At 32.7% G+C, this 16,575-nt stretch overlaps 1 protein-coding gene across 1 annotated transcript; it reads left to right on the top strand.

Annotated features, from left to right (window-relative positions):
- The first annotated feature begins 10,734 nt into the window (after positions 1-10,734).
- On the top strand, positions 10,735-14,291 carry LOC115977173 (sugar transport protein 7-like). The gene is made up of 4 exons (XM_031098869.1): positions 10,735-11,090; positions 12,141-12,460; positions 12,576-13,199; positions 13,554-14,291. The coding sequence occupies exons 1-4, from the start codon at positions 10,946-10,948 to the stop codon at positions 14,019-14,021; spliced, it is 1,557 nt and encodes a 518-aa protein (XP_030954729.1). The 5' UTR covers positions 10,735-10,945; the 3' UTR covers positions 14,022-14,291.
- The last annotated feature ends 2,284 nt before the right edge of the window (positions 14,292-16,575 follow it).

Here is a 16,575-nt window from a genome sequence, read left to right on the forward strand (position 1 = left end):
TTTGGGCCTCTTGGGCCAAAGTCTGTCCACATTCTGGGCTAGCTTTTTCAAATCGAGTCCTTACAATTATAAACCCTGCACACCAAGTTGATTTTACAACTCCAAGGTCAAGACTTTCTTTTTTGGCGGAAATCACATTTTCGTCCTTATATTTTCAAGCGATTCTCACTTTGGTCCCTAGATTTTATTTTTACCGCTTTTAGTCCCTATCCTGAAAAACGTTTCCTGTTTTGGTCCCTGCGATTACATCAGAGATGGAAAATGCACATGTGGCAAACGGCAGAATTAAAAAAATATTAAAAATATTTTATTTTATTTTAAAATAAAATAAAATTTTAATTATCAATAATTTTAAAATAAAAATATTAAAAATTTTAGTTAAAAATAAGTTCTTCATGTTCTTCCCCCAAGAACATAGTTGCCTAGAAAATAAGAAATTCAAAATTATCTTCTCTTTTATTTCATTTTCTTAGCATCTAAACAAGCAAAAACATATACAAGAACATAATCAAACTCAGATACTCTAACACAATCAACTAACAAAACCCAAAACACAACATTCACTCTCTTTCACGGGAGGTGGAGCCGGTTCAAACATCTTCTGCTGCATAGCCAAAGAAAGAGAAGAATACAAAGGCACTACTTTAATAGGTCCCACGCCGATTCAAAGAAGCCCCAACCACCGTACACATTCCAGCACCACTAAAACAACCAACCCACACTGATTCAAAGAAGCTCCAACCACTTAAACAACATAGCACCACTGAAAACCCACACCGATTCAAAGTCGAACAAGCCCCAACCATCGAAACTAACCCAGCACCACTGAAATCAAGCTAAACCACATCGATTCAAATCAACTCACCACCAATTCAAGCAAGTCCCAGCCACCGAAACCAACTCAGCACCACCGAAATCAATCTAGACCACCACTGATTCAAACCCAAAATCACTGAATCAACATCTATTGAAAGCCACAACTTCAAACCCAAAACACAACAAATCGGAACCAAAGCAACCCACAATGGTAAATACACCGCTGTCTACCAGATTCAAACCCACGACGGTGAGGGTGATGGTGATTTATGAGAGAGAGAGAGAGAGAGAGAGAGAGAGAGAGAGAGAGAGAGAGCGCCTCCCAAGAACTTTCATAAGTGGTGCATCAAAATAACTCTGAAATTTTTCAACCTCAAGAGTAGCACTCATTACAACTAGCTTCAGATCAGGTCTAGTTGTCAACACTTGCTTTAGAGTCCAAACAGAACATCAGTTGCCAACGTTCTTTCTGAGATCTGATCTTCTCTCTCTCAACCCAGATGGTCACCGTGGTTTGATCTGACTAGCTCATAATTGTGTTTTGGTGTATTTTATTGATGAGGATTGGCTTTGAGTGTTGGTATTTTTTTTTTTTTTTATCTGACTGTGTATTTTTTTTTCTAGGCAACCATGTTCTTGGGGGAAGAACACGAAGAACTTATTTTTAACTAAAATTTTTAATATTTTTATTTTAAAATTATTGATAACTAAAATTTTATTTTATTTTAAAATAAAATAAAATATTTTTTTAATTCTGCCATTTGCCACGTGTGCATTTTCCGTCTCTGATGTAACGGCAGGGACCAAAACGGGAAGCATTTTTCAGGATAGGAACTAAAAGCGGTAAAAATAAAATCTAGGGACCAAAGTGGGAATCGCTTGAAAATGTAGGGACGAAAATGTGATTTCCGCCTTCTTTTTTTTGTTTTGTTTGATAGGTACAACTCAGGCAAAGCAAAACTTTTTGGGACCTCTCTCTCAATACACAGAGACTTGTTTAAGCAAATACAACATAGATATGGTTTAAGTTTCAACAGTAAGATAATATTGCTTATTATTTTTGCTATTGGATATGGGAGTTAGTTTCAGATTTAAATCACTTTGAAAAATGTTAGTTATAAATTATTTTGCAATTTTTTTTACGAACTGATAAGATGAGTGATTATTGATAAATAAGTTAAAAAGTGATGTTAGTAATGAATTTAAATGAGAACCAATAAAAATTTATCATATCAACTGTTTTTAAAAGCTTGTAAAATTGTTTTTGTTTTACTACCATTTTAGCATTACTCAATAACTTTTTCAAGTTGTATTCTATTTTCTTGCTAGGCTTAGGCTTGCGCACAACATTTGAACTCCAACTCAATAGCGTATCTTTTCTCACTTTTTAACCCTTTTTTTCTTTTGGCATTTTTTTTTTTTTTTTAGTTTTTGCTTTTTATCTAAGTTTTATTTTGAAAAAACCTCAAAACAAGTTTTTTTTTTTTTATAAAAAAAAAATAAAAAAAAAAGTTAATTTTTATCTTTTTGTTTCACACTTGTCAAATAGATACCGAAAACTACGGGATACTCATTGAACCACTTTGGTCATAATGTATGCGTGAGTGAACCTCAACCGAATAAGTCAATATCTTATCATATAAGTTGCGGTTGCGTCAAGTAGCTATTTTCATTTTACAACAAGTGTCGACGCCCCAATTAATTATTAAAATGGTTTACCATAAATTAAACTCTATTACCAATAGTTTACTCGAAATAAAACTCAAATGCCAAAATTGCAAGAAATTTAAAATTCTACTTCAATTAATTGAAAATTTATTACCAAAAGTTTCAAATAATTTAAAATAAATTTAATATTTATTTTAATTAGAATTGTGGGGCCCGGCCCAAATATGATGGGCTATTCCAGATTCAGGCCCGTCCGAGGAGCGTCCTGTCTGAAGAAAAACCACGTGCGAAGCGCTGCTCAATCCCAATGACGTCACGGAAACCTGTCCGAGGAGTAACTCATCCTCGGACATCACGAAGCCCAAACAGAAAACTCTCTCCACTCACTCCCGTTCATCCTCCCCACATATAAAATGAATAAAATCCCAAAATATCTGACAAAGGCTACCACCACATTAATTGCGCCCCAACCACCCTCTTGGCCGCATTAATGAGGAAAAGACCCCTGAACAGTACCGCCTTGGCCTCTGCAACTCACAAAGGGAGGGATGGGGGCGGCTGATGGGACAGATGCTCAAGTAGATGCTTGGATGATCAACAAGTGTAAGGTGGAGATGATAGGAGAAGAACTATATAATGTAAAAAAGTCCCTCAGAGAAGGGGACGAGGAAAAATTGTAGTGAGAGCAAAAAGGAATAGAATCAGGGAGGAGAGTTCATTTCTGGTTCTTCCATTCTCGGTGTCAATATTATCCATGCATTAGACCGAATAGGTTCACTGAGGCCAAGTTCTTAGACCCATTCTCTACAAATACATATTGTGGGTTGTGTTTTGGGCCAAGGCCTAACCAATAGAGTTTGGGCCAGGAAAATTGTGCAACCACAAGAATCATTATTTTATGTTACATAATAAAATTTACACACCACAAACGATGTTTGCACAAAATAACTTAATATATATGTATTACACATTGTAGGATCAATGAATTTGTGTCATGTGGCTCACCAATCAGTGGCAGCACCACATAGTACTCAAGGGGTTCAATGAACCTCCTGACTTTGGGATTTTTTTTTTTTTTTTTTTTTACATATAATATTTTTAAAGTTTTTGTTTTGACCACCCCAAATTGAAATTTTGAACCCTCCCCCCCCCCCCCCAACGGGGAAAGAAACCCAATAACAAATCAATTCAACACCAACATTTATCTTAACTTTAAAATAAAAATAAAAAAATAAAAAACTAATTTGATCTAAAATCTTATATAAAAAATAGTAAGCCCAACAACAAAAATTAGTAATTCACTAATTTGTTGATCTTAAATCTCAAAAAAAAAAAAAAAAAAAAAAAACTGGCAGTAAACAACTAACACTAAAAGACAATTAAGTGAGGTAATGGAAGTGGGATGTGGGACAATGGGAACTAGGAAGTGAAAACAATTTTTTTTTAATGATTGTATTATTGTGTTGAATTTTTTATAGAATAATGCAAAAAAAAAAAAATATATATATATATATATATAAAGACTAATTGGCTGTCAAAGTTGAGTTGAATTGTTAAATAAAATAATTGAAAAGATAAAAAAAAATAATAAATTATAATATTCTAAGGAATAATAATTAAAGTTCACTTAATAATAATAATTAGTAACTTTATTATAATAAGAGACAATAGATGATTTCTAAGATTTAATTTTAGCAACACTGATCTTCAATATGTTGAGAAACAGTATGCTCAATGAACTTATAATTTATCCTTTATTCTCTTGCTTTACTATGGATAAATTTTTGATAAAGGAATCACATATACTGCAAGATTCATCTTCTACTTAAGATTTATTAACTAAAAAAACTCGCATTGACTTGAATAATATTACTTCAAATTATAGTTGTGAAAGATCTTATCTTATTATCCTAATGATCAAGATGAAATAAGAAAATATTATTACAAAGAGGTCTTTGCCAACCTCTTCTACATGAATTTGAATGGCTCCCCTAAAAAATATTCTTGAAGCCACCACTGTCACCAATTGTTAATACGTTTCAATTTATTTACAAATAATTTTTAATTAAGGGCTCGTTTGGTAATGTTGTTCTAATAACATTGTTTGTATTTTTTGGAAATATATGTGGGTAAAAAAATGTATAAAAATATATGTACTATTGTTTAGACACTAAAAACTATTATTTAAACAACGGTAACAAATGGGCCCTAATTTCATGCATTGCATGAGTATGATACTTAAACCATTCCCTACATAATGCATGCATGGGTGAGCCTTTATTAAATAATTTGGTATGAATAAATCCAAAACACACACACACAACACCAAATGGATTTGTATAGTAAGTCAATGAATCATAATTTGTGTATTACCCTACAGCTCATAATTAAGAATTTATGAATCCCTTACCTCTATCCTTGGGACACACATTAACAGTACCCAAACCAATCACTATCTAAGAGTGCAAACTAATAATAATTTTCAAAATAAACTAATGACGTTCACGCAACTCGTGCCGGATATTGGTTAGTATTAAGAAAAAGAGACACACATAATTTGTTCTCAACCAACTTATACCAATAGACTGCTACAGAAAATACCCCCCTACTTTTTCTTTATAAAAAATCAAATGTAACAACTAATAGCTGATTATTTAATATTCCTTAACTTGTTATATATCTAAGCTAAATAATTAATATTTATTCCAACATTTAAACCTTAAATAATCTTTTTTTAGGAGATTAAACCTTAACAAATTTATATATGTGTGTGTATATATATATAATTTAAGACCTCATGTGGAAAAGTATGAGGTTCTATCAAGTAGCACATTCTTTGCAAAGAGAATTGAAATATTCTTAAGTGCTACATCAGATTTAAGAACAAATTAAATATTAACTTTTTGTTTCATTTGAGTTGGCTACAACCAAGGAGGGAGGCTTGCATTTTATATTGAGTGATAGCGGCAATTAAGATTTTGATGTTAAGGTCTGACGTTGTAGACTTGTCGGTTTTGTAAAGGTTGTGATTGACTGTAAGTGTTAGGAATGCAGAGATGGAGCTATAGTTTGACCTTGGGGACAATGGCTCAACCCTGATTTGGAAAAAAAAAAATTTATATATATAATAGAATTGAATTAAAATTTACGCCCAAGAAAAATTAAACCTACCCCCTTTCCAAAATCTTGGCCCTTTAAACCAAAAAAAATAATCAAACGACACAGATTTGCCCCAAACTCAACCTTAAAATGCCCCAAACAACAAAACTGTAATGAATTTATATCTTTAGAAAAGTAAAAAATTTTAAATTAATGTGTTATGCATATTGCTCAAATTCTTATATTCATCTTTACTTAGTAATTAACTAATTATAATTACTCGTTCTGTGGGATTCAATCATTGATATTTTTTAGATTTGAAAGAATTTCTAGTTCCCTTTTCATATATGATTAAAATATAATGTATAAGAATTGATAATTTTATTTATTAATACTAAATAGATGGTTATTTGGATTTTCATTTTTTTTTTTTTTTTTTTTTTGTTTAAACTTATGCCTCTCTAACTAGGAATCTTGGCTCCGTCCCTATTGGGATGTGTATTTTGTTTAAAATTAATGAGAGAAAGACACATTTTATATCAACCTTTATTCTATAATATTCCTCCAAAATTATTTTTTTATTTCTCATTAATTACTTAAACGGAATAATTATAATGGATATATGTGTAATTTATAATTTCTTTTTATGATGAACTTGTTACTAACAAAGTTTTATTTCAATTATGTCATAATATATTCTCCAAAATTATTTTATATAAAATATTAAAACATTATCTGTGCATTGTAAGGGCAACTTACTAATTACTAGCAAAAGTATGCTTTAGGTATTGCTGATTTTGTAACTTAGATGGAGAAAAATCTATTTTTCATAAAATATGTGTCATCTCATGATGTATTTTCTCCCCTCTCTCCTTGTGTGTGTGTGTTAAAATACTTAGTATTTTCAAAAAAAAAAAAAAAAAACTTATTTTCTATATATAAAAAAGTAAAAACCATTAACAATGCTTTTGGTTAGAGAAGTGATATGTCTACAATATTTTCACAACACTTTTACAAAAAATCATAGTTGACAGGTTGTTACTCGTTTTAATTTGAATCTCATCACTAAATAAAAATAATCAAATGTGACTCATGACAAATCCTAAATACAGCTAAAAAATATATTTATATAAATAATCACATCACTTTACTTAGCAAAAAAAACCACATGGGAAAAACAGATTCAGTTGTGTCAAAATTCATTCATTATCTTCTCATAAAGATTCTCCAAAAAAAATATATATATATATATATATATATCTTCTCATAAAAATAGAAAAAAAAAAAAATACATTCATTATCTCCTTTTTTTACCTCATCTAATTATCTTCTCTAAAAAAAAATATCTTCCAATTTAAATGACAAACGTATGCTGTAAGTGAGGAGATAGAGCCAGCTTTTTTAGCTATTGATAGAGCCAACTATTGGACTATTATGTGCCACTAATTATATAAGATAGCAATACATAAAACTTTACAATTTTTATCACAAAACTCTTAGGTAACAGATTGTAATTAGTTATATGTTACTTTCATATGGACTTACTACTTTTTTTATCACTTATAATCTGCTATATGGATAGTTGTAGCCAAAGTTGTGATATATAATATCTGTTTAACATGATTAATTTTATCAATTTATTTTACTATTCAGCTTATTTTTAGTACTATTTATGAGTCTCACTGCACTTTAGGTCTCACTATACAATTTCAGTTAACTTTTACCTTTATTTATAGTACTTTCAGTAAAAAGTTTTCAATTTCATTAAAATAAACAGATCCAAACAAACCCATAATATAGTCTTAAAATTTTTGCTAATTATATAACCCTCGTGGTGATTGGTGTCAATGGGATGTGGCGTTTCGGAATTTCTAGATGGCTCACTTTTTGAAAAAGTTCGGTCAAAAAACAAAACAAAGTAAAGTGGTGTGTCATTTTCCATATTTGTCAAAGTTTCCAAAAGTTAAAAGTGAAACCCATGTAAATCTAACCAAAAATACTATGGAAAGGGATGTCCATCGCTATATTGGATGCTTACTGTTTGTTTTATCCTGCAAGGATGCGAATTTATTTGCATAATAGATATTAGTGAATATTCTCGATTTAAGAAAGGGAAATCCCTTTCTTTTTTTCCTTTTTTTTTTGATAATCAAGCAATTATTATTGCAGCACAACAAACATCCCACCGTGCCTACTATTAGTGGCAATTTGAGAGATTTTACATTCCTAATACTAATGCTCTGAGGGGTGAAATACAACAAAATTATAATCCTGTACATGTCCAAACTCCAAAAAGAACCAAAGCAAAGAGAAATAAGTTTAGGTTGAGAATATTTAATTACTAGCTGTTTCTTACCAAATTTTCATTTTACTATAATAAATCTCATTTTACCTTCTTACACAAAGAAAATGATCGAACTTGTGTATGATATAAATAAATAAATATATATATATATAATTTTTTAAAATATGTTTACACCAAACCACCCAATTCAGCTTCTTCTTCTTTTTACCGGAAAGTATGACCTTTTTGCAATTTAAAAAACGTACGATGAATTAAATAAAAGAAGGTAAATTATACAAATCTCTCTTGAAATTTGAGATAATGAAACTTCAGCCCAAAGCTTAAGGAATATGAGACCTTCCTCCCTTGAAGTTTGAGGAAATCAACAAATTAGCTTTTTCCTTAATAACAGTAACATAATATTCTAAAATTTGAAAATATTTCATTGACCAAACTTTAACCATAGTTAGTTTTTTTTTTTTTGGTTAAATATTGTTACTTGTCACAAAACCATGGTTAAGGTTTAATCAATGGAACCTTTTTAAAATTTAAATTTTTTTATTATTATTAATGGAAGGACTAATATGATAATTTCCTCGAATCTCGAGAAAAATATATCCCTTTAGAATGAAGTATTATTTCCTAAAATTTCAAGAGAGATTTGTGTAATTTACCAATAAAAGATAATGAATAATATAAATTTATATACTTCTCTCAAGAGTTGTCCCTAACCTCCCAAAAAAATGACAATTCTCTCTGTCCCGTCCATGAAGGGAACACACCCATCTTTCCCTTTTCTCCCTCGTAAGATTCAAATAAGAGAGAATAAGGAGGAAAGAGAGACACACATTAAGACAATATGAAGAAGGACGAGAGAGAAGATTATTGAGGTATGTAAAAAAAAAAAATTCCTAAATGTGATCTTAAATCGAATTGCATTTATTTTGATCATTTAACCAACAAAGATTACATGTTTATAGCATCCATTGACTTGCTTTTTTTCTTTTGTTTTTTTATCTGAGATAGAAATTCTTCTTTAGCCTAATCTAAGTGCATGTGCGTGAAACTCTTTCTTGGAAACTTAAACCTCGGCTCTTATCTCTCCCACCTCACAAGAACTTCTATTTGTGAAATGACCATATTTTGTTGATACATAATTAGAGTAATGGTTTGAATTCTAAATGTCTCAAATGGAAACACCAAAAAGTGCCAATTGAGTTTTAAAACCCTTTGCAACTTACTTATTTATATTGAATATTATAATAATTTAGAAACTTTCACTCAAAAAATAGATTTTAATTAAAATTAATAACTTATTATAGAGAACTAAAATTGATCATTTAAAAAAAAATTAATGAAATTCAAGGTCCAAAGATTAACAAGCTCAGTTAAGTTCTATAATAAATCATACGGAATTTATATTAGGTTGTTCCTTTAAGAAAAGCATAATTTTATATGCATTCTTAAAAAATATTGCGGTTGATTAAATTTTTTTTTTTTAAGACACCTCTTGCGCTAGAACTAATAGTAATATTATTGAGCAAAAATATTAACAGTAAAAGCATATCGAAGTTACCATGGAAAATCTTCCTATAAATCTTGAGTTACAATTTAAAATATTGGTAGAATTTTTATTTTAATAATTTGCACCCACCACTAGGAGAAATTCCTGACTCGAGTTAATTACAACTTGAGTTGGCCAAGAAACTAAAATTTCCATTCTCAATTAGTGTGCATAATTGATATTTGTTATATGACATTGAAATTAGTATATTTACTTGTTTTTTTGCCTTGGTGAGGAACTTGATATTTATTAACGAAATTAAAACTTCATCTGAAAATATATTAATAGAACTTATCTTGTAATAATGGTTTGCAACTTGTTGGTTCATTTTAAGAAAAGTATTGTCCTTATCCATTAAAAATAAAAAATAAAAAACTTATCCATACATATATGTTCTTACAAAATTATCATTTGTTTGCATGTTTGTCATCTCCTCTAAATTTCTATCCATAAATTTCCTTAAATCCTAATCATTCTTTTATGATTTAAAAGTCTAGATTTTGTCATGTCAGGATTCCACTAACAATACTTTTAAAATAATATAATAATGTTGCAAACAAAACAATTAAAATTATTGTTATTAGAATGTTGATATTGCAAAATCTAGACCCTTGAATCATTAAAGAATTGTTAAAATTTAAGGAAATCTATTTGATAAAGTACCCTAGGAAATCTAGAGAATCTGAATCCATTTTTCTCACCCAAGTTATAGCACTTGCCTATATATATATATATATATATATATATATATTAAGAGAGATGCCAAGATTCATTTATTGTAGACTAAGTGACATTTCCTCCCTCATAATGACATTCCATATGGGGTATGAGTTCCTTTATCAAATAAATAAAAATGTTTCAACTTTCAGATACTATCTTCAAGGGGGTGTGAATCATATTGGTATACTTTAGCAATATCAAAGTTGTTGTTTTTCTTTTTGTGGGTCACCCAAATGTTATCTAGCTGAACCAAGTTTAATGCTAAAAGTTTTTTTCCTTTTTTTTGTTATAGTTGCTATATATTAATTGGAAAATTTTTAAGTACTTTCAAAGCACGGAAAAATGGTACTCCTTTTTCTTAAATTCATAATAAATCCTACCATGAATTTAATGAATAGATCCCACCATAAATGTGAGAGAAGAGAGCATTACCTAAATATTAATCATATTAATTTATGTATACATCCTAACGTGATTTTTTTTTTTTTAATATGGTGTACTTACTTAATAGTCTAATAATAACACCTTTTTTTTAAGCACTAAATAGTTTAATACTTTTCTCCTCCTTAGGCATTGGAAAAGAGGCACTTAACATGGTCCTTTTATTGACAGGGTTTAAGTAGAGGGGTTGTTTGTGTCTCACCCAACTGCAAGCTCTTTTATTGTAAGAACGGAAGCAGAGTTTGGCAAATACTTGTTCTTGAAGAGAGTGAAGGGTTGGTTTGTGTTAAGTTATCTCTTACCTATAATATTTTGTGAGGTCTGAAACTGAGAGGAAGAGAAGTTCTTCTAAGATGGCAGGTGGATCTTTTGGCCCGGCCGGTGTGGCCAAAGAGAGGGCACAACAGTACAAAGGAAGACTCACCTCTTATGTGATCATTGCCTGCACTGTTGCTGCTGTTGGTGGCTCAATTTTTGGCTATGATGTTGGAATTTCAGGTACTTCACTTTCATGAATCCGAATCTTCACACGTTTATTATTAAAGTTCTGGCTTTTTCGATGATTACTGTGGTGGAGAATCTACCAAATATAATAATAGTAACAACTTCTTGGGTATCTAAAAATGATGAGCTAAAAAGTGCACAGTGAAAAGTTCAGATGTCACATGGACTTTGCATGTGTGCATATATGGACAGAACAGAATCAGAATTGCCAAGAGGAAGTGAAATTCTGTTTGGTACCATACAAGTAGGAGTTAAGACCTTTTCTATGACTATGATGAAATTATGAAACAAAGTGCAAATAAATTAGTAGTCTTTCCAATTCATATCTAAAATCTCTTCTAATGCATCAGCCAACATAAAGGCTCTGACATCTTCAAGAAATACTGAATCCTAAAGTTAATTATCTCAACACACCAGTGGTCTTCCAATTTTCCTTCCTCTGCATTTTTATTATTATTATTTGTCCATTGAAAATTTGGAACCCAAGTAAATTCAGTATACCAGTGAAAAATATCTTAAGCCTCTACTTCATCCTTCATTTGGTGCTACGAGGAAAATTATATCATAAAATTGTCGCAGGAAAAGGGGAGGCCTTCATGTTGCTTCTTTTTCAGAAAATCAATGAACTAACTATCCAAATCTTAATCTTCTGATCAATTTGAGACAAGAAAAAAATAATCTTGGAATCTAATTCTATACTTTGCCTGATAGTATAGATCACGGCCATGGTTTATCTCTAACTGAATTTAGTGAGGAGTGCTCTCCTTTTTTAATATAAAATTGAAACAGATTTTACCAAAAAAAAAAAACACAACCAACATAAAGTGCAGGATGCTATGAAAGAAAGAGGTATTTGGTATCCAAAACATCAAATTCTGAAAGCAATTTATTTCATAAGTGTGGAAATCTGCTGTGACATGGTGAAAATTGATAAATTAACATTACTCCGATGATGCACTTTTGCTTGTCATGCATACATGTCTGAGGCATAGAGAGAGCATTCATGGTTTTACCAGTTACTAAATGCTGCTTTTTGATTAATAGGAGGAGTGACATCCATGGATACATTTCTTGAAAAATTCTTCCCTACTGTTTTTGTAAAGAAGTCGCAAGCACATGAAAGCAATTATTGCAAGTATGATAACCAAGGGCTTGCAGCATTTACATCTTCTTTATACCTTGCTGGATTGGTTGCTTCTCTGATGGCTTCTCCTGTTACAAGAAAGTTTGGACGTCGAACAAGTATAATCTGTGGTGGGCTAAGTTTTCTTACTGGGGCAACACTAAATGCTGCTGCCATGAATATGGCAATGCTTCTTTTGGGTCGGATCATGCTTGGTGTTGGCATTGGATTTGCAAATCAGGTATATCCCATTTCACGTACCTTTTCAAGTGTTAGATAAATCAGGATATGATCAATTATATTTTTTCTATATTTAAGAACACATGACTTAATCTTCCCTCTTGTTTGTTTTAAAGGCAGTTCCACTATATTTATCAGAGATAGCGCCAACACATCTTCGAGGTGGTCTTAACATGATGTTTCAGGTAGCAACTACATTTGGCATCTTTATAGCAAACATGATCAACTTTGGAACACAAAAGCTTAATTGGGGATGGAGGCTCTCTCTAGGATTGGCTGCTGTTCCAGCTTTGTTAATGACAGTGGGAGGAATACTTCTTCCTGAGACACCTAACAGCTTAATTGAGCAAGGAAAAAAAGAGAAGGGGAGAGAAATCCTTGAAAAGCTCAGAGGAACCAAAAATGTTGATGCAGAGTTTGAAGACATGATCGAAGCAAGTGAGCTTTCAAACTTAATAAAGAATCCCTTTCGAAACATCCTTGAGAAGAGGAACAGACCAGAATTAGTAATGGCAATCTGCATGCCAATGTTCCAGATACTCACAGGCATAAATTCAATTCTCTTCTATGCTCCTGTACTGTTTCAAAGTATGGGGTTTGGTGGCAATGCTTCTCTCTACTCCTCAGCTTTGACTGGAGCAGTTCTTGCTTCATCTACATTCATTTCTATTGCAACAGTTGATAAATTGGGTCGAAGGGCTTTACTTATAAGTGGCGGGATTCAAATGATTACATGCCAGGTAAAAACTTCAACGCTAAATTAGGTTGACATAATAATACTTCCAGGAGAAGTAAAATCAAAACTAATACCATAGATTCTAAGCGCAATCATATTTATGTTACTTCACTGAACACGGAATTTGCAACATTCCCCTAAAGTTTGTAATATGCTTTAATTCAGCAGCTCTAGTGAGAGAAGCAAAAGCCCTTTCTTAACACCAAAAAAGATCTTGTTTTCCTGGAAATACACTAAAACTTAATGAAATAATTACACCAATTCACAAATGATCCAAAAAGTAATACCAAAGTTGATGTCTGGGTTCTGGAGTTCCTTGATTCTATCAAATTAATCATTCTTTGTGTATCTGAAACAGGTTATAGTTGCTATAATCTTGGGGGCAAAGTTTGGCAACCAGCAAGAACTATCAAAAGGTTTCTCAATATTGGTGGTGGTCATGATTTGCCTCTTTGTTCTAGCTTTTGGATGGTCATGGGGTCCCCTTGGCTGGACAGTGCCAAGTGAGATATTCCCGTTAGAAATTCGATCAGCTGGACAAAGCATTACAGTAGCTGTTAACCTTCTATTCACGTTCATAATAGCCCAGGCTTTCCTTGCCCTTCTTTGTGCATTCAAGTTTGGAATCTTCCTCTTCTTCGCTGGCTGGATTACCATCATGACCATTTTTGTTTATTTCTTCCTACCAGAAACGAAGGGAGTTCCCATTGAAGAGATGATATTCATATGGAAGAAGCACTGGTTCTGGAAGAAGTTAGTGCCTACCAAAGGGGAAAGCGAAATAAGTAATTCAGTGGAGCTAGATGAGAACGTTACAGAGCCATAAGCTGAATGGATATAAGCAGCTGGGATATACAAGTGCGTGTAGTGCCTCAGCCAGATTGCGGGTGTTAATTGGCAAAACTATTTGAACCTAATTATCCAAAAAAATGAAACAAGGCAATGCCTACAAAGGCTCCCGCGAGCATGCTGTAATTGATGTAACTCTGTAATTTATGACAAAAGTTTGACTTGTTACAGGATAAGGTCACTTTTTTTTAAAGCCAGTGAATCATCGTTGGAACTGTATGTTCAACTATAGGAAGGTGTTATCTCAGCCCCCACAAGACCATAAATTGATGACTTTACTCAAGCTGAGGCCATAACCTCATGTTCAACCATAGGAAGGTATTATCTCAGCCCCCACAAGGCCATAAAGGCATATAATATAAATTGATGACTTTGCTCAAGCTTAGGCTGTAACCGCATGTTCAACCATAGGAAGGTGTTTTGACTCAAAAAAAAAACTATAGGAAGGTGTTATCTCAGGCGCCATAAGGCCGAAAATTGATGGGTCATTACACATCACCGGGTCTTGACTTATTCTATAAATTAGGTTGCATACATTTTTGCAAAGCCCAGGCCGGCTTCAGCATATAGGCATGCCCCAAATAAAGAAAAGACTCCTCTTGTAACTAATACTATTATAATATAATATATTTATGTGTATATTTTAATTAAGGCCCCTTTGCCCAGGAAAAAATAATAATAGGGCCCTTTTTGTTCGCTAAAAGAATGCATTGTATTTTTTTTTTTTTAAAATCCTACATTTACTATCGGTCATTTTGAAGTTTGAAATTTATCTACAGTCAACTTACGCGCCTACAAAACTCCCAAAATTGTTTTCTTAATGGAAACAAAACTTGAGAAAACTTCAATGGAGAGAATTGGTCATAGGATGCAGTTTCATAACATTTTTGTGGTTCCATGAGTTAACAGAGGAGGTGGTTTAGCTTTGTTGTGGAGAGATGATATCTCTTTGGATGTCCAAACATATTTTGATCGGCATATTGATTCTTTCATAAACCATGGAGTTGATGAAGCCTGGCAGTTTCCAGGTTTCTATGGAGACCCTGACACCGCCAGCCAAGAAGACTCCTGGTCCTTGCTTAGAGTTTTGAGTCAAAGAAGTAATTACCCATGGGTGGTTTTGGGGGACTTTAATGAAATATTGTTGGCAGAGGAGAAACAAGGAGGATTGGACCGATCTGAACAACAGATGCAAAACTTTAGAGATGCTTTGGATTTCTGTAGACTGAAGGACTTGGGATTTCATGGCTTTCCCTTCACATAGTGTAATAGGAGACCGGATAATCAGAATGTTTGGATTCGACTTTACAGGGGGGTTGCTACTGTTGATTGGATTCTTCGTTTTCCCACTATTAGAGCCCACCATTTGGATTGTTTTCATTCAGATCACAAACCCATCTTTCTAGGTTTGGATTCTGATTTGAATCGTTTCTATAGGAAGGGGCGTCCCTTTCGATTTGAAGCCATGTGGCTTAAGGATAGTTCCTGTGAGGGTATTATTCAGAATTCATGGAAGAAGATTGAGGGGTCGGCCTTGGTGGGGAATTTTAACCGGAACATTGTTTTGTGTCTGGAAGGGCTTAAGGTGTGGAACCGTAACACTTTTGGGCATGCTAAGAACACTTTGCAGCGCGGTCTCAAAGAGTTGAAACATGCTGAGGAGTCTAATGGGTACCAGACTAATCAAGGGCTTATTCAAGATCTCTGATCTCGTATTGAGAAACTTAAAAAGAGGGAAGAATGCATGTGGAAGCAAAGATCCAAAATTGTTTGGTTGAAAGAGGGGGACCAAAACACAAAGTATTTCTATTGTAGAGCTAACCAACGTAATAAAAGAAATTTTATTGCAGGTTTGGAGGATCATACAGGTGCATGGTTTGAGGAGGAAGGCCAAATGGCAAAACTAATTGAGGAGTACTTCGGTGCTTTGTTCACTTCATTAGGTCCTTTAGGCTTTGATGAAATTTTATGTGGAATTCAACCATCGGTCACTAATGACATGAACGAGGACCTTACCCAGGAGTTTACTACAAAGGAAGTACATCAGGCACTAAAACAGATGGCCCCCACCACTGCTCCCTAGCCTGATGGTATGTCACCTATATTCTATAAATCTTTTTGGCATATTGAGGGTAATGATGTCACCAGTATTGTCCTTAATGCTCTTAATTCTGGGGTTGTTCATGAATCTCTTAATTCCACTTTTATTTCCCTCATTCCTAAGGTTAAAAATCCAAAAAAGGTTTCTGATTTCAGACCTATTAGTCTTGGCAATGTGATTTATAAACTTATTTCAAAGGTTTTGGTCAATCGTCTGAAACTTGTGCTCCCCAATATTGTCTCCGATTCTCAAAGTGCCTTCTTATTGGGGAGGTTAATTACAAACAATGTGCTAGTAGCTTTTGAGACCCTCCATTACCTTAAAAGAAAGACTCAAGGGAAACTAGGTTTTATGGCTTTTAAACTTGATATGAATAAAGATTATGACCAGGTGGAATGGATTTTTTTGGAGAAAGTTATGAAGCATTTAG

The sequence above is a fragment of the Quercus lobata genome, chromosome 2, assembly GCF_001633185.2.
Source record: "Quercus lobata isolate SW786 chromosome 2, ValleyOak3.0 Primary Assembly, whole genome shotgun sequence".
NCBI classification, from domain to species: Eukaryota; Viridiplantae; Streptophyta; class Magnoliopsida; order Fagales; family Fagaceae; genus Quercus; species Quercus lobata.

Excerpts from the sequence above, each read along its gene's own strand:
- LOC115977173 (XM_031098869.1), top strand. The coding sequence starts at position 10,946 with ATGGCAGGTGGATCTTTTGGCCCGGCCGGTGTGGCCAAAGAGAGGGCA. Across the intron at positions 12,461-12,575 it reads GCATTGGATTTGCAAATCAG|GCAGTTCCACTATATTTATC; the intron begins GTATATCCCATT and ends TTTGTTTTAAAG. Across the intron at positions 13,200-13,553 it reads TTCAAATGATTACATGCCAG|GTTATAGTTGCTATAATCTT; the intron begins GTAAAAACTTCA and ends TATCTGAAACAG.